Source organism: Fusarium sambucinum, chromosome I, assembly GCF_050947815.1.
Source record: "Fusarium sambucinum isolate potato_lamoka chromosome I, whole genome shotgun sequence".
NCBI lineage: Eukaryota > Fungi > Ascomycota > Sordariomycetes > Hypocreales > Nectriaceae > Fusarium > Fusarium sambucinum.
In genome coordinates, this window is record NC_139294.1 from 12,233,285 (window position 1) to 12,255,498 (window position 22,214).

The window sequence follows — 22,214 nt, forward strand, 5'->3', positions numbered from 1 at the left end:
AATTCACCCGAACGTCATATTGGCGGTTAACATCCCACTCTTGAGAGATATTCATGTTACCGACGCCAATTGCCGATTGGATGCGGGGAAGGAAATAGAGTTAAGTCCTCGTGTATTTGGGCAGGAAGTTATTCTCTTGGATGCTAAGATAACACAAAGACCCGGGTCGGATTGAAAGAGAAGTCCGATATAATAGTCTCACCGTTTAATACTGCTACTTACAAATTACATATTATTTAAGAGACTTATTATTCTCTTAATATTATAGCGTTAAGTAATAACTACTTAAATGTAATTTCTAAGATTTAAAAGTTATTTAGTAAGGTTACAGTCAATATTATAGGCTATAAAGGTCCTTATATATCTAAGAAGTGGTTAATAAAGGAGCCTGCAACTCTTTATAGACTTGTTAAGAATGGCTTTCTAAATTTCTTCCTTGCTGGTCCTTGTCAAATCGGTAAATTCTATATCAAGTACCTTGCTGCAACGACTGATCATCATAAGCCGTGTCATTAGTCAGTACAAGAGGCTCTAAACTAATTTGTAATTAGCTCTCGGTTCGGACTTTAAGATGATCGCGAGATATAGGCTTAGATGTCTAAATGTATTTAAGTGGACTGTGGAGCCCCTCCCATCTCCGCCGCTCTGTCTCAAGTCCGCAACTCCGCTTTTTTATGTTTAATGCTTCTAAAGGGTCTGAGTTATAGTTAAAAAGTGACTATAGCGAAGATATAAGAACATGTAGTCCATAAATCGGATCCCTATCTCGCCACCAATCTTCAATTGAGCTTTCTACAATAATTTACCGACCTCCATTATATTGACTTACGTTATCTCATGCAATGAGTAACGATAAAGCTTCTGGAAATCAAGTTCTGGTTCTCGACGATGTAGGCCTACCTTTGAGCACCGAAGTTCGCTCAATCCCACAGGCAGGCTACGGCAGCGCCGTGATCCGCATCTTGGCCGCATCAATTAGACCTAACTCACCTCATGTATACGAGGACCCGGGAAGTGGCCACCCACTCCCTGTCCCCTTCGTCCCAGGCTTCGCTGCCATTGGTAGATTTCACCAGGCTGGACCTGACGCAACAAACCTGAAGCGTGGTCGACTAGTGTTTTTCGACAACTACATTCGCGGACGAGATAATAACGACGCTGTCTATATTAGTGGACTCATGGAAGGGTTCAATGAAGAAAGTGGTAGACTGGCCAAAGAGATATGGCGCGACTCCACCTATGCACAATACGCGAGAGTCCCTCTCGAGAACTGCCATGCGATAGACGAGCGACTCCTAACATCGTCGGACAGTGGAGGCTTGGGTTATACCATTGACGACCTTACTCATCTGTTCAATATGACAATCCCGTTCGGCGGGTTGAGCGACATTGATGTCCAATCTGGAGAGACTGTCATTGTTGCGCCGGCTACGGGGCGGTATGGAAGTGCAGCCGTCCACCTCGCTCTGGCTATGGGAGCCAAAGTCATTGCTGTGGGTAGGAATGGAAACGTCTTGTCGGACATTTCCAGCGTGAGTTCTCGGGTTCAGACCGTGCAGCTTTCAAGCGATGTAGAGAAAGATACCAGGGCGATTGTCGCAGCCGCCCAAGGTTCTATCGAAGCGTTCTTTGACATGTCCCCTGCAGCTGCTAGCGAGTCATCTCACTTCCAAAGCTGCCTGCGAGCTTTGAGCAAAGGGGCCCGCGTAAGCCTCATGGGGTCTGTCTCTGACGTCAAGTTCGGATATATGGATATCATGGTGAAAGGGCTGACAATCAAGGGAACCTGGATGTGCAAGACAGAGCAGACAAAGAGGTTGATAAAGATGGTCGAGACTGGGGTTTTACCTCTTGGGGATCGAGCTAAAATGGGCCCTGTCAAAACTTTCAAATTGTCACAGTGGGAGGAGGCTTTTAAGTATGTGAAGGACCATAAAGAACCCGGCGAGATTGTCTTTACACCATAGATCTCTAGGCAATAGGCAGAATGGCAAAGACTACAGAACTTCAGGCTGGTCAGTAGTTGAGTAGGTGGTGGCGGGAGTTAGGTCGTAAGATCCTCTATCAATTCATGATCGAATTCTATTATATCCGTTAGTAACAACCAAGACCTTCAAAGGATACCCCATGTGAAAAATACTCTGCAATATTAGTAAGTGTTAACTCTAGATTATAATTCAACTTTGCACCATATAGTGCTTGTTATTTCCAGAATCCGAGCTGGTGTTTTAAGTAAGATAGAAGTTTTTCTGTCAAGCTGCTTGAAATTTTCAAATCCAAGAGTTTACTACTACCTAATTTTTCAACAGCCTGTTCAATAGTACGCACAATATCTGCTAAAGCAGAGCAGGCGACAAAATGATCGCTGTTACCTGCTGCTAATATAGTCGAAATGGTAACTGTGGCGATAGGAAGTGCAATTGCGTTGCTAGCTTTAGTGCTCGCAGCGTTAGTGGATATGTGTCGTTGCCAGCCAACAGAAATCATTAGTCGTGCCTCTTTCAAGAACAGTATTACAAGTAAGAAAGACTACTATTACTGGACAAACGGGCTTTGGTGACGTGGGCCCATGTAATTGCTACAAGACAAGTGAATGTTTAGGGGTTGTATGTTTAAGAACTGATCGACGATACATGAGCGAACTTCTTCTTCAGATCATAAAGGAGTTCATATTTAATGAAATGATACGGCCAGTGTTCTGAATATCAATCGGCTACGTGCCACTTTCTGGGATACGAAACTGTTTTGGGCCAAGCAAATAGGAAAGAAGGCGATACTCAGGACAGCGTAAAAGGAGCTCCACGAAATCCATAACCAGCTGCACCTCAGTTTCGCATTTTCAAAAGACGAAATGCCCGGTTGTCCTTCCACAAGCCTGTAAGAAGGATTCAAAGAGTCATCAGTAAAAGCTCTTGCCGGAAGCCTTCATACTTAAGCTAGCTGCACGTCCAACTATATATGTCTCGCTCATCAGAAGCCTTGAGGGTTATAGCACTAGCAACGGAAATCATCCAGTCATGCCAAAGGCTTGAGAAATTGTCGCTTTGAGATAACTTCAAACTATGGGCTCTGGGAGGACACGTCATTGACGTGTCTGATCTTTACCAGATTCGGACTTCGCGTTTATACAGTGCCACTTCCTGGACATGGACGCGTTTCTCCCCGAAGTCTCCACTCATGTTATTATTGGCTCAGAGAGTGGCATCTCCAACAATATCTTACCCTATACGAAGTCAACTACTGAGAAGTTCCTATCGTTATTCCATCGCAGTCTTACTAGAGAAGCTTCTTTTAATGTCTGTACTCTTATTCTTCATTAATTGAATATTTTATTTTACTAAATAAAGAGAATAAACCGCACAATAAAGACACTGGGCTCAACAAGTAAAGCTCAGACAGGCCAAGCTTGAGTTTATCTTTTGACCTAACCTTGAAGCATTTTTAATCTTGTGACTGAGAACGTACCTGTTTACCAAGTGGATCTTTAGAGTAAATCACCGAGTATTGCTCCGTATCGACCTAACCCAATCCGTTTAAAAAGCGTGTCGAGCAAGCACCTCACCAGAGCGCGTCTCTCGCTGCTATTTACAATGTGTTGGGTTGAGGTGAAGATGCTGAGAATCTTGATACAGTTATTGTATTCCAGAAGCCAAGCTAAGCGACATTGTACTCTAGCATGCGAGATTTTAGACGTAGAATCTGAGATGATGTTGATCCATTAGAGTATGCAATGTCTAATGGAGTTGTTAATTATGCCACTGAGCCATTTGTCTCTATAGACTATCGCAATGCTCTTTCTCTAACCTGAGCGCGTGAAATATCTTATGGGAATAGATTGTGATTAACATTATGGCTAGAGAAATTAACTGAACCACTTATTCTACTCATGGAGATGACGTATTATAACAAGCTAATTTTAGACAACACGTTCCCTAATTTTAGGGCCGACAAGCAATAGCACAGGCTGCTGAGTGCCTGAGGCTAACATTTAACTCCATTGGTATGTCGGTCGAATTTCCAACATCATACTACAATGTAACTCATCGCGGAGATGCCATATAGTACCAGTACAAGCAAAGCCAGCACATGACACATCCGCAATGAGTTCATCCCTACTGGGTAAATACAATGATCCGAGTCATCCGAGCGCCTCCAGAGATGAGGCTGCAGATGCCCAGCCAACAGATCTGAAGAAAGTACTGCGTGAAAGACAATTGGCACGCAATCGCAAAGCCTGCTTACCATGTCGAGAGAGAAAGGTCCGATGCAATCACCAAAATCCTTGTCAAACCTGCGTCAAACGTGGTCATTCCGACCTCTGTTTTTATGATCAAGCTTCAGGGCCAAAGAGTGTAGGGCAAGTCATTCAAGTCGAACCAGCAGCTACAGATCTACATCATAGCAAAATCAATCACGCATTTTCAGCAAACTCCACCAGCCACAATGCCAGGACACCAATCCCAACTTCATCCTTACTTGGCGGCAACTCGATCATCTCATTAGCACGCCAAAACAACGTCCAGCAACAGTCAGACAATGAGCGCCGTGCTGCGTTCGAAACAGGAATTTTCCCTTTACTAGGTATAAATGAGGCCACCGATAATAACGAAACTCCTCACTCTGGGCTTTCGGATTTAAAGCTCGCTGATGACCAGGACATGATAGCGCTCTTCAGCTTCTACCGGGATCGGGTGCACCCTTTCCAATTTGTTATTGACGATCTTTCTGAGATAGAAGAGCTTGTATGCTCTCTGGTAACTCGAAATATAGAATATGGGAAATTGGACAACCATAACCTCTGTTTACTTCATGCCATCCTCGCGGCTGGGGCGCAGTTTTCTGACCTGAGCGCCGCCGCGCGAGCGTCTAAATCTCGAGAAGAATGTAAGTACTCACTCTATTAACCCACCCAAAAGGTCGCTCACACGAACCAGTACAGTGCGCGTTGGGCCATCTCGGATCATTTGACTTTTTATGGAAACCATCGAAGAGGCTTATCCAAGCATTACTCATTCTTGGACATGTCTTACAAAATGACATGAATCCCCATGCAGCTTGGATCCTAGGAGGAACTACCATTCGCCTAGCATTATCTATTGGTCTCCACCAGCCTGATACGATACCAGACACTCTCCACCTCATGCCTGGTGAACGACGACATCTGCGGTAAGTTGTGTACTATTCGTCATAACCTATGCCTTCCTAAGCTGACGGATAGCTCGGCGACAGACTTGCAATTGTCTGGCAGGACTCTCTCCTGTCTTTAGCTTTTGATCGTCCTCCTGCCTCCCAAGAGATGAACTTCGAATCAGATCTGCCAAATGTATTTCCAAATGCTCTTCCTAACCAAGTCTTGAACTATCGACAGGCCATGAATTGGCTGTGCCATCTTACGCTTCAGCATCTACGAAATTCCTCGGAAGGGCCGTGGTTAGATCGCTGTGCCATCTTTATTGAAGATTTCAACAAATTGGAGGCATCTATCGCTCCCCATTTGGAAGCTTGGCAGAACTGCATCTCTATTCAAGAGCTCCAAGAGTATTACGGCCTAGAGCTCCATCGAAATTTTGTGCTGTCTACCTTCTGCCGGCCAATCCTGTCAACAAAGACAAAGGGATCTTGTTCTGACATGGAATGCTCGCAGATCTTGAGTCGGTTTCGAACTGCTTTGAAACGAAGTGTTCGTGCATTCATCAAGCTACGTTCAATATCGACTCATACTACATCATCATGGGCATTCATCCATAATGGTCTCTCCTCTGCGTTACTATTGAGTTTCATAAGACATGAATACGATGCTGATGAAACACGACAAATTCAGATTGAATTAATGCAGAGTTTAACTGAGCGCAGCGAAGACGTAGGACGATTCTCCACTACGCATAAGAAGGCGCTGAAGGCAATACAAGCTTTACAAAGATTAGCAGAACAAGATGAAAATAGAGACCAGCCTCTACTTTCTTCCGATGAGCGTCAGCCAGCAATCCTTTCAGATGGAATCGATACCCTTTTCGACTCCTTGAATGCCTCTCAGGATCAAAGGTCTAAGTTGCGCTAATTGTTTACGGTGACCGAAAGGCTGACTGAAGTTTTGTATAGTATGCTCAACATGGACGAATGGCTTCGCACCTTTGATTTTGACGCCTTTTCTCCCTTGGAATCATATAACCTCATCATGTCGGACAAAGTGCCACCAGATGCAAATGTGTAGTTCCTACCTGGTTCACCAGATCATGACACAACTTTGCACACTATAATGCTTATTATGTTCATGCTCAGAGCCAATGCTTTCAGCCATGTAAAAATTATTCTCTCAATCTACTTGCAATTTCCGAATCCAAAACTCTGCCAGCGACTTAAAACTCTCTCCTTAATGTCCTCTGGAAACGAATTCTCAAAGTCTGCTGCCTCCCAGTCTTTCCCAGTCGTATACTCAATGGGCATCAGGCAGTCAGACACAACCTTGCCGCCTTGATTAGGTGCTCCATTTCCATGCGACATGTATGGAATCAGAGGAAAGCCAGGAACATCTTCGAAATGATACTCATCCATACCGGGACGGCAGCGGGTACAGAAAGCCCACATAACGTCCTTGAAGTCGTACGCGTTGATATCGTCGCCAATGAGAACCAGGCGGTGAATTGTGTACCCAACCTTATGCCGGAAAACTAAATCTCCAATCTTGCGGCAGAACTGCTCGGGATTGGTGTTGAGCTCTCGTAGTTTCTGAGTATCAACTTGCAAGACAACCCATGTGACCTGAGACTCAAACGGAGAATAGGCTTCTTTGATTGGTAAACCATGAGACCTCAGAAGGAAACCAATCTCTGCAGCAGCTAGAGGCCCAATCATAGTATGCTATTGTAATCAGTAATGATATTTACAAGACTGAGGAAGGAAAGAGTGCTTACAGTCTCGTCGGTCAGTCTACCACAGTTAGATATCGGAAGAATTGCGCTTTTACGGTGTGTGATGAGATCGACCGTGTACTTGGGCCAAGGGTGTGTGTCCCCGGGGAAAACATAGCTGGGAGTACATTAATACTTGTAAAAGATAAGCAGTTGTTGAGACTTACCCGTGCATCTCTCCAAATGGCCCTTCAGGTCCAGTCTCCGTTACAGAACAAGTTCCTTCAAAAACAATCTCCGAGTTGGCAGGCACATAAAGACCATTAGTTTCGCATTTGACAACTTCAAGAGAGGAACCTGCGAGCGAGCCAACGTATTCAGCTTCTGACAGGCCATCTGGAAGTGGCATACTGGAAGCCATAATGGCAGCTGGCGGGACGCCGAAAGCAAGAGCCCAAGGCATATCGCGACCTTCCTTCTTCCACAGCTGATGAATCTGCCAGAGATGCTGAGGTTTGATCACAAGACCAACGAGGTGATTCCGGTCATGAACCATGGCACGGGCAATAGACCAGTTTGTCCACTTTCCATCAGGAGATTGGACGATGTGCATACCGTAGGTTTGGACATATTTTCCACCATCTGACTGGTGTAGAAATGGTGCAGGGAGCTTTGTAAGATCGAATTGATCAGGTGTCAAGATATGTTCCTTGCAAGAACCGGACTCGACAATCGTGGGTGGGATAGGTGTAGCGGTCTTGGCAGCAACCATCCTATCCAGGATATCTTTCATTGATGACTCCACAGGAAGCCCAAGATGTCTGGCAAGTCTGCCGTAACGCTGCTTGGGGTCAGATCGCAGTGAGTTAGGTGCGCCGAGAATCCTCCAGAAGCCATTGTTGTCTTGCCCCTTCAGCTTGTTGAATAGAGGAGCTTTTTCATTGTTCTCGACAACCTTTCTGATGATAGCACCGACTTCTAGGTGAGGATCGCACTCTTCATTGATTGAGACAAGATCACCATCAGCTTCGAGTGCCTCAACATAGCTGCGAAATTCCATATGAGGAAGGGTTTGCGACGACATAGTGATGATTGAAGATTCGTGGTCATAGTTGACTCAAGATAGAAATAAGTAATTGGTATTTCCGCTTCTTATAGAAACTCAGGTATGCAGACATGCTCTGATGATCTTTCGGTTCACTGTGTTGATGATTCGATGTCCGAGTCCCCCGAACCTGCCGACTCCGCCTGGTCCACATATGCCGAGCCCACCGAGTGTCCACAACATCTAACAGGAGGGTCGTCCGAGGCTACCGAATGAATCCGAGTTGATCATCATTGCCCTTTAAACTCTGTTCATAAATAGGCCCGAAGAACGACATCAACAAGATTATTTATTTCTCTACACATGTTATTGAAAGCGTATTATCTTCAGCAGCTATAATTTCATCTTTGACATCTCAAAAGACCTTCACCTCCAACCGAGTCTAACTATCTTCCCTCTATTGTTTCTCAACCCAAAATGGAAAAAAGCCCAAGAAAGAAGATTATTGTCGCTTTGACCGGTGCAACTGGTGCTGTCATAGGCATTCAAATCCTGACAACGCTTCGACATTTAAACGTCGAAACACATTTGATCATCAGCAAATGGGCAGCCGAGACCATCAAATACGAAACAGACTACACACCAGCCGCCGTTCGAGCGCTGGCAGATTATGTCTATAACCCAAGCGACCTGGCCGCACCAATCGCCAGCGGCTCTTTTCATATCAATGGCATGATTGTTGCTCCTTGTTCAGTCAAGACATTGGCCGCCATTAATGCCGGTATCTGCGATGACCTCATCACTCGGGCTGCAGACGTCTGTCTCAAAGAGCGAAGAAGGCTGGTATTGTCACTGAGAGAGACACCCCTGAGCGAAATCCATTTGCGTAACATGACGGAAGTTACTCGGGCTGGCGCAATTATTGCACCTCCTGTTGTTGGATTCTATACAAGGCCGAGCTCAGTGGAGGATATATTAGCTCAAATGGTTGGCCGATTGCTGGATTTATTTGGTCTGGAAGCTGGTAACTTTGAGAGATGGGAGGGTATGTCGAATAACATGCATTGAGAGACTGGGCATTATGACTGTGATTACATGTGACGGTTGGGTTTTCTAAGGACTAAACTAGTCCATTCTGAGTTTATATTAACAGAGTCGTAGGTTATATAATACTAAGTAGTTTCTTAGATTTATTAGTTCCTCTATAGCCTAAAGATATAGTTAACAGAGGAAGATACCTAATGTCTCTCGAGACTCAATTCTGTTAATGCATCTAGGATGGACACACTATAAAATTTTAGTTCTTGCTTACTGCGTGATGTTCTGCCCGCTAGCATGGTAGAGGTTGCCCAGAAGGTTGGAGACGTTGCTGGGTTCAAACACCGCATGCATAACTTCTTTATTGTCGGGTCAGCGCTTGCTTTCTTAGAAATGCATTCCTGGGGTGCCGATGTTGGCACCGTTCTCTCTGGTAATCTTGGTAAGAGCGGCCACGTAGCCAATTATAACTGAGAGTCCTTTGTTATAAGGATTATAGTTACTGAGTCTAATTAGAAAATTATTCCAAACTAATGCACCATGCAAGATTGTGCCGTGACTGAGTTTAGACTGTAGTAGAACGTTATACTCACTTATCATCTCAACATAGAACTTTCTATTTGCCACCAGGGTTAACCCAAAACGCCACAGTCGGGTAATCGGCTTCTCCCTCACATCAATCATATTATCCCGCTCTTAATACGTCAGTGACGAGGAGCACAATATTAATGTAGAGAGGATTACAGGTAAGTTCAGCATACGCGGCCGAAACCCTAAATAAACCAGTCCCTCTTTGGGTTATAACAGGGAAGAATCTAGAAGAGTCTGGAATATAAGAGTCGAAATAAGACTTGAGATATTCTCTGATCTGCTCTGCTAGTTGGCGGGTTATAAGGTTCTTGACAATTATACTATTACTTTTAATAGCTATAATAAGGTTCTATAGCATTATAGATAGTTCTGCTGCATTAAGATATATAAAGAATAAGGTAGTAATGCCCTATAAAGCTACTTTAAGATAGTAATAAGATTAATAGTTTCTATTTAATTCCTATAAAGTCTCTAGTATTATTTATAAATATTATATTTAGGTTTCTCCTCTTAATAAGATTATATTATATTAATAGTACATACTAGCTTATTACTAAGCTAAAATAGGTTAATTAATAGAGAAAAGCTTATAGTCTTAAAACTTATATTAGTATATTATCCTAGGCTAGACTAATTAAAATAAATAGTAACTTCCAGGGAAGGCTTAACTTAAGTTCTTAGAAAAGAAATAAGGCATTTATATAGTAGCTATAAAGTATAAATAATAATAGGCTAGCTTATTATTAGTAAATGCTATTTTAATACTATTTTACCTATATTCTTAACTAGGATTTAAATTCTAGTTTAGTCTTTATAAATTTATAGGCACTTAAGCTTTTGCCTAGGCCTTTTTAATTTCCTCTTAAGTTTTTAATAAAGGTTAATCTATCTGCGCAAATTAAATTTTCTATATAATTTAAATTAAAGGTTCTCTCAAGATAAGGATAAACTGCTTTATATCTTAATAAAAGAGTAAATAACAGCTTATATACATGAAGTTTGCAATTAAATCACTATGACAATATTCCCTTGAGTTTTAATATTACCTATTGAAAATGTTATAACATTCTTAAAAAGCGGATTTCGCTCACCTTGAACGGCTTAAACCAATATTATATTATCAGTATAGCTGTTGGTTTAATCAAAGACAAATCATGGCCAGAGTCAGCTATAAAATCGGACAAAGAAGCTGGAGAGCGGGTAATTAAACTGTGTAGACTGATGCAAACACGTCAGGCGGCTATTCGACAAGAACTGTCGTTTCCTGACCCTTGGTAGGTATGTCGTCCTGAGATGCACCGGATTGTCTTGTCAGAATAACATTGAATAACACGGACACTTCTATTGGTGGATATTTAAGGATGAACTCAATTCATCGGAAAGGATCGGCACTCACTGTTAAATCACGTCTTTTGCTCGCGGATGATCGAATTGCATTGCAAGGTGGTACCTAAGCCTAATACAGTAGCATATCCGCTCTCAAATCCCTGAACATAACAGGATTGCATCTGCTAACCTCGGCATATCTACGACCGAAATGGGAAATTAAAGTATAAGAACGTCGGGAAATAATATGACGAAAGAAATAAATACAATTCTATATAATTAGAGCTAGCCACCAAATACTCATGCTCGAGAGACAGTGAAATATCTGCCCTTCACAAAATCAATATGCGAAGTCTCCCCCTTTACGCTCTCCTGGCCACTTCTGCCATGGCCGAAAAGCTTCTCTACAAAAATACCTTCAGCAACACTGATGCAATTGCAGATTGGGTCTCCGAAGGTCCCGTCAAAGCCACCGTCTTCAACAACACTCTCGAACTAGCTGCCCCAGGCGACTTTGTCTACTGGGTCCCCGAAGTCTTCCCCGAACGCATCCGGATCACCTGGGAATTTTCACCAATTGAAGAACCAGGCTTAGCTATCATATTCTTCGGCGCAGCAGCCGCCAAAGACGGCGGTAGCATCTTCGACAAGGATCTTAAACCCCGAAATGGATCTTACCCGCAATATCACTCCAGCGATATCCGAACGCTGCATGCTTCGTATTTCCGTCGCCGATGGCCGGAGGAGAGATCCTTTCATCTTGCCAACTTGCGAAAGTCGCCTGGATTTCATCTTGTGGCGCAGGGAGCTGATCCACTGCCGAATGTGGAGGATACGCAGGGCGCTTATTACAAGGTTGAGGTTGTTCACGATAAGCGAGATGTTACGTTCTCGATTAATGGGTTGGAATTATTCTCGTGGGAGGATATAGATCGATCGACTGGACCTGTTGTTCGTGGTGGACGAATTGGTTTTAGACAGATGAATCCGCTTATTGCTCGATATCGTAACTTAGAGGTATGGAAACTTTAGAGCTGACGGTCAGACGTCAATTGGCTTAAAATGTAGTACTTTGTTGCGATAGCTCCAAGACGCGTAATGATTCGCATGATCGGCGGCGTAAATAGCAACTGAAAGGTGGCTGATGTAATACAGGAATGCAAGGAGGGGAAATGCGAGGAGGTCACATATCTGGTGGAATGCTATGAGATCTTTGTCATTATCGATTGACGCGCGCGCTTTGTGTTCCTTTCTAGGGTTCAATCTTCACTGATAGACCGAGTCGACCGCAAATTCCTAGACTATCTTGTGGTATTCCAGCCATCTTCAATCTCAGATGATGTATCTTGTCAGTTGATAGTTGTAAACTTCACATCCAATCTTAACACTAAACCGCCTAAACCTACATTACTTACCGTTTTAGCACTCAATCTGGTCTCGCAACTAACTCCCCGTGTTGCAGAAAGAACCTTCAATCTTCTATACTAAGAAATCTGAACGAGTACGCTCAATAACAATAGAGCGTAGTGACACATTCGGGGGAGCGCAAAGTGCGTATAGTATTATATCCACAACGTCCTTGTTTGTGATGCCCTCGCTTACATCACGCTGGTTGTCCCATGCCTCATCCGTCGGCGATACATCCTCGATCAAACCCGGATAAACCGATGTGATTCGTACACAGCTGCCCTTCAGTTCCTCTATCAGGCCTTGTGTAAACCCATCCTGGGCCGCCTTGGCCGTTCTGAAAGGTAGCGAGGCGCCAGTGAATCGTGCATACTGCAGACCCGACATAGACACGACGTTGTGAATGTCCGTGTGTGCTCTCTTCTTCAAAAGTGGCAGCAGCTCTTTTGTTAGGATCATAGTACCTGTGACCGCTGAATTGACCACAGAGGTGATCTGCTCGGCCGTCTGTTTCTCAAAGGCACCCTCCGTGAAATGAGCGCCGTTGTTGACCAGTATGTCAATGTTGGGATGGGAATATGCGATATGGTTCGCTGCATTCGTGACAGATGTAGTATCCGAGAGGTCGCAGACGAATGCTGGTGCCAATGTACCAGTTCGTCTCTTAATTATATCGCTGACTTGCTGCAACGCCTCTTCGGACCGCCCTAGTAGCAACGGAATTGCCCCTCGATCAGCGGCCACGATCGCCAGTGCACGACCAAGACCGCGACCTGCACCAGTGATGACGATTTTCTTGCCCTTCATGTCTTGTTCTGAGAATAGAATATCGGTTGTGTGAGTGTGTTATTCTTAGGTTCTCTGTTCTGGCAGACACTGTTGCGATCGATTATTGTCAGCGGGTGATATTCATGAATTTACTGGGGCGGGTGGAGGGATGATTTGTGATAGTGATGCTTTAAATCATGACTTGTTCTCACAGCATGCTAAATCTTATTACTTTACCATGTCTCCGCAACCACAAGATATACTCATGGTTTTGCTTACAAATCACAAAACAGAACAAGGTTAACATATCGAGCCATAACTAGATTACAAATTGCGGGGCGTTTTGCTAGCAGGTAACTGAGTGCCTGTTCCGCTATCGGCTGCAGAAACTCAAGATTTCACAATCCCGTTTTATCTTCCTTATCATACAGCCTGGAGACCAAGAAAGCGGTCAATGGATCGTCTCAGACTGACTGCTTGAACTTACTATGACCCACCGGGTGCTTCACTCTCCTCTTAAAGACCTTAACTTTATCGAAATATCCTTCCGCTTTCAGCGCGGCAGCAGCAGCGGTCCCTGATAAAGTCAGTAAGCTAGTCCTATTTATGAAGGGTTTGCGAGCATTACCTGATACGCCGGCCCCGACAATAGCAACAGACTTTACTTGCAGTGCCGTGACCATCTTGGAATTATTTGGTGAGTGCCAGTGAGTTACAAAGTTTTCCTTCTGCACATTACTGGATAGGTGGGGTGATAATGGGACATGTGATGGTGTTTTATTACTTCCATAAGTAGGGATACGGTCCGATTGTTTCATTTCTCTATGGCAGTGACCTTTAGCTTCATAGAACATGGCGTGGATTGTATCTTGAGACATTCAGTAGAGAAATAGATATGATGGGAACATTTGGGTTTCTATAAAATCGTATCTTTTACTTAGAGTTAAATAAACAAATACAAAGTCTCACCCTTCGTCCACCGAGAGAACCATGTTGTAAAGAATACCCAAGCCACTAAGAGTCACAGTTGCAGTAGTAAGAGTCACCTGTCATCCCGTTAGTAACTATGCCTCTTTGTAGACCATTCTTTGCCAAAACTCACCTTCCTGGCTACATGCCTCCCTCCAGTTATCCTCATTGCCAGCAGCACCCATCTGCTTGAGATGTTCAATGCAGTCATCGCAGTTGGAGATCGCCATGCAGTAACCAGCGCAGTACTGCTGGTTTCTGGTAGTGCAGCCTGTATGGCATGGAGCGCCTGCTCCTCCAGCCGGATTGCCGGAGCATTCAGCCCAGCATAGGGCGTTGTTCTTGTTAACACACGACGGGTAGTCGCCTCCTAGACAGTTGGGGTTCTCGCCTACCCCACGTGGTGCCTGGCACTTTCCGGCTAGAGCGGCTGGGGCCGAGGCAGCGAGGATGAAGGTAACGAGAGTCTATAGTTGTTAGTTGGTTCTGAATGAAGATATCTTGATGATTAGAAAGCCTACCCAGGCAGAATGCATGTTGATCAGTTTATTTGTAGTGGTTTAATAGAGAGGGTTTGTATTTGAGAACGAGTGAGAAGCCCTAGAATTTGAAGAGATGATCGATACTTATGTATACGCTCCTAGATCCATTTCAATTGCCGAAAGCTGAAGTTGCCGAGTCAAGTTTCTATGTTCATGAAGTGACATCACCGTAAGCTGGACTGAATCCTTCACCTCGTAATGGAAGCAATAAGACCCAGTACTGACTGTTGTCCCAAGGTAATGCCAAGTTTAATTGTGGACCGAAGGATTCTCAGCTAGGCACAAAGTTGATGATGTGTCTTAGCGCTCAAGGATTAGCGTCAGCCTGGCTCAGCTCACAGCCTTGGCCGACGTCAAATCGCGAGATCGAGAGCAGGGGTTCTCCTCATCTTATCTTGATAATCTGGGGCTCTAGAGAATCAAAGGCCTATAATTGGGTGTTAATGTCTTGGGGGCTCTTTATATTACCTGATTTACGAGCCGGGACTTTTGTATCCAACATACGATGTGTCAATCGCTCCGAAATGTGTTTCCCCGACGGCCCGTTCCAAGCGCCCGGCTTGTATTTACTTCTATTTGAGATTTTTGAAGGTCAGTTTGCAAGTCGTACAGTTCAAACCGACACATTGTTCTATTTCCTTAATAACACCGACCTGCCTCATTGATGAGTTGTGTTGACATTAATCTTTCTTTACTGCATTATATGTGGACTTTGACGTTCTACTTTTGTTGTGTATTGCTCATCATGCCTACAGCTTTCGTGGTTCCAATGTAGGTGAATTGCCTTCTTAAAACATGAGACGCTATCCCTGCTATAAGAATGAAAGAAGAAACAAGGCCTGCATTCTCTGCGACGTTTACATGTGTATCTATCTGGTTAGACATCGGGTCTTTACCTGTCGTCTAGCTGTATTAACAGTAGTTGCTATCTTGCCAAACAGCTCCTGGTCTTAAATATAAGAAATAGTATACCTTAAATAACTATGTACTTAAAATAGATAGTGAATATATATTTATTAAGTAGAAGGTTATAAGTATAATGTTTTATTTTAAGCTGTTGGCCACCCTGGAATCTCTGTAAACCAACGCGCCTTATAAACAGAACCGACATTTACTTTGCTAACTTCACCGTTTCCTTCAATAACCATCACATCCTTACTAAAATATTCCCCCCAATTCGCTTGGACATATAAGGTTTGACCTTGTCCGTTAATACTCAAGCTCTTGATATCGGACCGGGGAAGGCCATGCCGATTCCCTATCGGTTCAAAGCCCGCTAAGATCTTGTCCACTTCCGACTCAGCCAAGAACCCTCGGGACCCGAGATCAATGCCAAAAACGCTCAAGTCGGTGGTTACAAGCACCTTCCTTGTGTGAGGAATGCCGACGAGGTTATGGGGACCGTTCCACCATTTAGTATTAGATCCCCACTCAGTCGTCAGACGAGTTGGTTCACCGATCAGGAACTCGTCCTCTTTCGAAGGGTGCAGTACAGTAGTTCGGTCAGAATTTGGGGCAAAGTTGAAGCCACGGAGTAGGCCCTGGCTTGGCTTGTCGCCTTCTGGAGCCCTGTCGTTGCCGACCGCCCATAACTTCGTAGCGGCCTCGTCCCAGAGTAGGCCATGTACAGCCGGAAATCCGTTGATGATCTGGACAGGGCGTGGATCAGGTACGTCAACAGTAGGGGCGGAGGTACGAAGATCGAAGATATAGAGGCCGTCTGACTGGGTGTTGCCCGATGTGGCGAGAGCGAGGAAATCGTCTGGCAACAACTCTGCTGTGTGAGAAGAATTCACGCAGCTGGCAAAACGAACTTTAGGCAGAAAGCCATTTGCTGAGGAAGGCATGTCGAAGACGATTATTGCATCACCAACAATGGCAACGACCTTGTCACCACCCGCAGCCCGCTTGATCTCCGTGATTGAGTCTAGAGAGTGGATGCAACTCTTCACCTTCTTAGGTATGTCCTTCTCCTGGGCCATATCCAAGTACCAACTCCATTTCAGGTTCCCTGCTCGATCTCGGATGGCGATGTGCTTGGAAAAAATACCCCAATATCCACGTGCACCAATAATCATGAGGTCTTCATTATTGTTCACCTGATTCAAAACTTGCTGATGACGTACATTCTGCCGCTGCAGAACGTTGATTGATCGTGAAAGACAAGTAAAGTAAAGTAAAAATAGGAAATGAAGAATTAGGGTATGGTAGCGAAGTTGCATCTTGAACGCATGAATTATTTGTTAATTTATTGGCAGTCGGGTATTCTCAGATCAAACGAAGACTGTCTAAGGAGTAAAGAGAGTATACATAAGCTGGCTGTCAACAGCGTCATTATATACCCTAGGGCTCTTCCAAAGCTTGTGTACGGTGGTGAAATGATCGTCAGCCTACTATCCATTTCTATAACCAGACCGCTAATCACTTACTAATATAGCTGAGCTTTGTCTTAGCTACTTGGCAAAGTGTGTGATCTGCCAAAGCAGCATCACTCTGTTACGTAGGTGGTTTTACATATGCGCCCAGTTGAAATGTAATAAGGTTTGATAACAGGGTTCAATATTACGTATTATTTCATGTACTAACTATCAATAGGACCCTCCCGATTTGAGATGACATCAAGACTCACGAGCATGTATCAGGAAATAAATGTCCCATTCTTTGATCAACGAATTTAGTAGTAGTAAAGAATGTCTGTATCTGGGCCTGGCTAGCGCGTAATATCCTGCTCAATTGTCCTCTTACTCGGCCTTGTCTGGCGTCTTGTTGAGTGGCACCAAAGTCGCCGATGGGTTGTACCTGGGGTAGGCCAGAAGCTGTCTCCCTCCTGAACTGTTCCCTTTCTTGCCAACAGTATAGGCATACCAATCGGTCCAACCAACATTGCTCAGAGCGATGTGCATGTCTTTGAACTGTTTCTTCTCGTCAAACACGGGAAGAGTCTGGACATACAGACCACCGGAGTATCCTTTTCCAGACATGTTAATTCCTGAGAACTGGAGACCTTCCGCTCGTCTGAGGGCCCGAGATGGGATCCAAATATCATTCCACCCGGGGCCACCAGACCAACCCATTGAGTCTTGTTCACCTCGGTCATCGACCCAGATATCGATGTTATGAGTGTAGACTTCTTCAACCCGAAGCATCAGTCCCACTACAAGTTCGGTAAGTGGTTCCTTGCCAACCACACCATTCTCGGTGTACTTGTTTGTATTCTTAACCTCCTTTTCCCATTCGACGCCTGTGGACGCCGTTGCCTTGGCTTCTGCCTTCATCCCCATGTAGTTACCCCCGCCCGAGATTTCTAGAGCAAACTCTGCTTTGGCAAAGAGTTTGGACGTCGTTGTCTCAACACGTTCTCTTTCGATGGTAGTAAGGATGCTGTTCTTAGGGTAGTCTCGGATTCTGGCAACAGAGGGAACCCATTCGATCGGCTTATAAACGACAATATCTCCCGTGACTTTCCACCAACCCCTATTACTACCGTTATAATAGTAGTCTCCCCATGTGCTATCAAGGCGGGGGCTGATGTAGTAGGCTGGGAGGTCAGGCAGTGTGTCATCACTGATGCCGAACCACTGGTTAAGCTGCTCGTGGCTCATGCGTATGTCACCATAGCACTGATTAGAGAGAGGGACGCGAATACTGTCAACGTCGCCATCGTTATAGTAGTAAGCGTTGTTGTTGTCTCGCTTGACGCCGTCGAATGTGAAACCCATGACGAGGAACTTTGTTGGTGTGCTTTAGAGTGAAAAGAAGATTGGTCGTGGTGGATGGTTTAAGTAGGTAACTGGTGGTAGATGAGAGATTATGTAGGACTTATTCGACCTACAGTGCCTCTTTATACCTTTGAGATCTATGGATTGTTTAACCTCTTATCATATCATGTTCTTGTCTACCCTTGCATAATGCTCATAACTGTTTATTTGCCAGTTTTTCTAGAACGAAAGCATTGAAGCTAAGGTGAGATGAGTTTTGGTGACCAATTCCAGTCTTGATCTTCGGTGATCGACAGCAAAACACAGCTGACGCTTTCAGCTGTTATCGGGTCGGCCGACGTTGATCGCCGATGATTGACAGCCAAGATAGCAGCAGGCAATTGCCCCGTCTTTATCTACCAATACATCCTCATAAATCAGTCTTTCTTAGAACGGAGAAGTGCAGAAACAATGACATGTCGTTTTTTGTAGACCACTTTGGCCTACTGTGTCTTAGAGCTAGGCATACGTGGACCAATAAAGAAGTATATACTTGTGAACTAATCTCTTCAAGGCCGCAAAGACGTCAGTAGCATACCAGGTTACTGTAGCAGGAAGATCATACTCTATATACATCTTAGTATTGCTACAGGTAACTGTACAGATGAGAGCTAATTAAAGGTACTTAGTATAGGGATTACCAATAGGTAAGATAAAGTCTAACAAAATACTTTGTTACCATGATGATATAGCTTAGTGCTATTACATCTTAAAACGTCAGTTTGACTTTAGAGTGGTAACTTTCCTAATAAAATCCGAAGTCTTTAACAATAAAGGTGAATAATAAGAATTTCAGTAAGGCCACAAGGCTTCACAATACAAGATTTCAGCAGGAACTCTATATCAGAACAAATGCGTAAGAACGCGTCCCCGCTCATATAGAGTGTGGCCGGCACCGCCAAGCCAGGCTTTACCGACTGTATTGGAACAGGGGCTGTGCACCAAGAATAGATAATGGCTGGTCGGAAGCCATAAAACCGGGGTTATAGCACAGCAAAGAGCGTCAGCAAAACAGACATGTAAATTGGCTCCTCTCTAACTCACACATTATTTTCATTAAATGTAATTATTCACAACCTCATTCTGGCGCCTTCATATGTTCATCGCGTCGTCCAGCGTTAAGCCTATCTTCCGCTGGCTGCCGACAATAGTGGCCAATTATTTCATTCCTTAATCAGTTTTTAACAAGGTTTTAACGCAGATAAGGACTGGCTGCTAAGCTGGTTTTTGGGGATGAAGAATGTTAGGGTAACTCTGGAAGACGATTGACTTTTCTGATTAGTCTTGCGACTGCAAGTTTTTTTGTTCGGAAATAAAACACACTCACAGTCTCATGACGCCCTGTTCCCTGATCTCGCGTGTATCATCTCGACACGCAGTTTCTCCGCAAATCCGAAGCCGCCGCAGGCTTTCACTTCCCATACGAACTTTTGCATCATTAACGAGAAGGACATTGACTACATCCTTCGTGTGCGACCCGCGCTGCGCTCGATAATAGCGTTCCAACCCCAGGGGCGCCTGGTGCCGATTCCAAGCAGCCTGCAGTTGGATGTGGTCAACTTGTCTCCCTCCCTTCCGCACCCGTCTTGAATATTCTTGACCAGAGCACTATCAACAGAATCCTTCACTCAAAAGTAGCCCATTCACTATTTCGAGTTCGCGTTTAAAGAGAATCGGAAGAAACGTGCGCTTCTCGCGATGAGGGACGCTGTCAGTGGCGTTCCCGAGACAGCAAACAGTGATCCTCCCATTATCCGTACGTGAACCTGGTGTCGCCCGTCAAATCCATATTCGCTTATAGGAAATGAGGACCATGATGAAGAAGGTTTAGTAGCATCAACTGAATGGCGTGAAGGTGGCATCAACGATAAGGAAAATGATTCAGCCAAGATTCAACATTTTCTGACATCATCAGGCAGTTCAGTCAACGCACGGGAAGGAGGATTCTTGAACTAGGTATTTTAAATCTACGCGAAATTAGTATAATTCTAATGTGTGCCTGAACTTAATGTGTGAATACCCATTCCAAACGTGAGATTTAGTAAGGGATAGGAGGTAAGTTCTGGATTTTTGTTCTGCCATTTTGCATCAACAAATGAGCTAAGAGTCACCTAACCCACGCTTAACGGTACATCAGACAAATTTCCCGAATAACTACGGCACCCACCAAGAAGCTGCCCGGCGATTTAGAATGCCACAACATTCTAGAGCCTAGTGCTAAAATCTCTAGGTCCACCATTAGACCTGTTCCAGAAATTCTTCTAGTGCTTCTGACACTATTCTATGGGGATCTGGCGACAGGGAATGTGGCGCTTAGTCTGAGTTTCGAATCGACACTTACATACAATAGATTCAATCCATGGTCTCCAATGATCGGCGGAGGCGTTTCTTGGTAACCCCGCAAGGACTGCCACTGTCAGTCAGGATTGTTGATTTAGAGTCTGATCCGCTCTCATGTTCAGCTAGGATTTGCTCGAGCCCAGGTTTGCCAAGTCACAGAAAGGCAATAAAACTACCTTGCATGCAGCAATCTATACAATGCCCCTCCGTTGGCTTCATTGTGTGCTAGCACTGTGTATATTCTCGCTCACTTCTGAAGCCAATCCTTTAGCAACGGAAAGCGGCTGTGCTGTAAGTACATAAACACATGTATCTTCTACCCGTCTCTAACAACTACAGGCGAGATGCTTTCGGCATGCGCGACTTGACATGTTACAGTTCGAGAAACCCTCCCTTGGTATATGTCAAAACGAAATGTTCTTAGATGGAGTCGAGTCTTGTTTTATCCGCGACTGTAGTATCCCGGAGATCCGGAGTATGTCACTCAAGGCGCCGTCGCTGATAGTCCCAGGCTTTGTTCTAACAATTATTTCTAAACATTGATAGGTTTCAAGAACAACACTCAAGTTGCATGTGTAATAAAAATCACTGATCGTCGCCTTGAAGTCCAGCTTGTTGCTTGCATTACTCTTGTTACTACGACCATTTTTTGTGCCATGAGAGGGTTCTCCAGAATCTATGGATCTGTCATTATAGGGTGGGATGATTTCCTGTACCTGACCGCTGTGGTATGTTACTCAATCCTGATATAGTCGCCAGTCTGTTGACAAGAATACCTAGCCAGTCTCCATAGCATCCAGTGTTCTTTGTCAAATTCGTAGGTTTATGATCTTACTCGTGGCGAGGACTGGGCTAATTCGACTTCGCGCTGTGTCAGTGCTCTTAAAGGGTCTTGGGCTTGACATTTGGAATGTGAAGGACGAGGATGTGCGTGCATTTATTATGGTCAGTAACTCTTAGAAGCATCTCCTTCTTTTCAAACTCTTTCAATTTTAGGCATTCTTTACATGCGAAATCACCTACACATTATCCATGGGTTTTCTCAGATTATCAATTCTGGCATTCTTTCTCCGCGCATTTCCTGATAATAGGTTCCGAACGATAGTACTATTTACCATGGCCTTTATCATGGTCGTCACCGTTGTCTACGTCGTGGCTTTTCTAGTCCAACGACAACCTATCCAGTCCCTCTGGCAGACCTGGAAAGACAGAACACAACAAGGGGTTAGGGTCAACGTTAACCATCTGCTGATATCCAAGGGAGTTTCAAGTATCATTTTGGATGTTTGGATGTTTATTCTTCCAATAACTCAAATTTATAACATTGGAATCAAGCCGAAGGCAAAACTTGGAGTTTTTACTATGTTTGGAGTCGGCATGTTGTAAGTTTGCATATCTCCTCTTATCTAGTGGTCCTTGATCTAATATAAGCTGTACAGTCTTACCATTGTTAGTGTAGTTCGTCTCCCTAGCGTTATTTGCTATTCTAAGTCATGGAACCTAACAGGTATGCTGCCGATTTGGCCTGAGACCATATGAACATCTAGGGAAGCTAATCTGTTCTAGCGGATGCTGTAGGAAT

At 44.3% G+C, this 22,214-nt stretch overlaps 10 protein-coding genes across 10 annotated transcripts; 5 read left to right on the forward strand and 5 right to left on the reverse strand.

The window, feature by feature from the left end:
- Positions 1-842: 842 nt before the first annotated feature.
- FSST1_006739 (uncharacterized protein) lies at positions 843-1,967 on the forward strand (the record flags this gene model as incomplete). Its single annotated transcript, XM_083233137.1, has 1 exon — positions 843-1,967. One exon carries the CDS (start codon positions 843-845, stop codon positions 1,965-1,967), a length of 1,125 nt encoding a protein of 374 aa, XP_083090169.1.
- Positions 1,968-4,100: 2,133 nt separating this feature from the next.
- On the forward strand, positions 4,101-5,267 carry FSST1_006740 (uncharacterized protein; the record flags this gene model as incomplete). The annotated part of the gene is made up of 3 exons (XM_083233138.1): positions 4,101-4,884; positions 4,935-5,166; positions 5,219-5,267. 3 exons carry the CDS (start codon positions 4,101-4,103, stop codon positions 5,265-5,267), a joined length of 1,065 nt encoding a protein of 354 aa, XP_083090170.1.
- A 104-nt stretch (positions 5,268-5,371) lies between these two features.
- FSST1_006741 (uncharacterized protein) lies at positions 5,372-6,211 on the forward strand (the record flags this gene model as incomplete). The annotated part of the gene is made up of 2 exons (XM_083233139.1): positions 5,372-6,042; positions 6,100-6,211. 2 exons carry the CDS (start codon positions 5,372-5,374, stop codon positions 6,209-6,211), a joined length of 783 nt encoding a protein of 260 aa, XP_083090171.1.
- Positions 6,212-6,318: 107 nt separating this feature from the next.
- FSST1_006742 (UbiD decarboxylyase family) lies at positions 6,319-7,932 on the reverse strand (the record flags this gene model as incomplete). The annotated part of the gene is made up of 3 exons (XM_083233140.1): positions 6,319-6,858; positions 6,912-7,026; positions 7,076-7,932. 3 exons carry the CDS (start codon positions 7,930-7,932, stop codon positions 6,319-6,321), a joined length of 1,512 nt encoding a protein of 503 aa, XP_083090172.1.
- A 438-nt stretch (positions 7,933-8,370) lies between these two features.
- Positions 8,371-8,961, forward strand: FSST1_006743 (flavoprotein; the record flags this gene model as incomplete). Its single annotated transcript, XM_083233141.1, has 1 exon — positions 8,371-8,961. One exon carries the CDS (start codon positions 8,371-8,373, stop codon positions 8,959-8,961), a length of 591 nt encoding a protein of 196 aa, XP_083090173.1.
- Positions 8,962-11,193: 2,232 nt separating this feature from the next.
- FSST1_006744 (uncharacterized protein) lies at positions 11,194-11,880 on the forward strand (the record flags this gene model as incomplete). Its single annotated transcript, XM_083233142.1, has 1 exon — positions 11,194-11,880. One exon carries the CDS (start codon positions 11,194-11,196, stop codon positions 11,878-11,880), a length of 687 nt encoding a protein of 228 aa, XP_083090174.1.
- A 447-nt stretch (positions 11,881-12,327) lies between these two features.
- FSST1_006745 (SDR family oxidoreductase) lies at positions 12,328-13,706 on the reverse strand (the record flags this gene model as incomplete). The annotated part of the gene is made up of 3 exons (XM_083233144.1): positions 12,328-13,070; positions 13,511-13,600; positions 13,652-13,706. 3 exons carry the CDS (start codon positions 13,704-13,706, stop codon positions 12,328-12,330), a joined length of 888 nt encoding a protein of 295 aa, XP_083090175.1.
- Positions 13,707-14,037: 331 nt separating this feature from the next.
- On the reverse strand, positions 14,038-14,528 carry FSST1_006746 (uncharacterized protein; the record flags this gene model as incomplete). Its single annotated transcript, XM_083233145.1, has 3 exons — positions 14,038-14,069; positions 14,126-14,459; positions 14,514-14,528. The coding sequence occupies 3 exons, from the start codon at positions 14,526-14,528 to the stop codon at positions 14,038-14,040; spliced, it is 381 nt and encodes a 126-aa protein (XP_083090176.1).
- Positions 14,529-15,583: 1,055 nt separating this feature from the next.
- On the reverse strand, positions 15,584-16,756 carry FSST1_006747 (uncharacterized protein; the record flags this gene model as incomplete). The annotated part of the gene is made up of 1 exon (XM_083233146.1): positions 15,584-16,756. One exon carries the CDS (start codon positions 16,754-16,756, stop codon positions 15,584-15,586), a length of 1,173 nt encoding a protein of 390 aa, XP_083090177.1.
- A 519-nt stretch (positions 16,757-17,275) lies between these two features.
- Positions 17,276-18,253, reverse strand: FSST1_006748 (uncharacterized protein; the record flags this gene model as incomplete). The annotated part of the gene is made up of 1 exon (XM_083233147.1): positions 17,276-18,253. The coding sequence occupies one exon, from the start codon at positions 18,251-18,253 to the stop codon at positions 17,276-17,278; it is 978 nt and encodes a 325-aa protein (XP_083090178.1).
- Positions 18,254-22,214: the final 3,961 nt, after the last annotated feature.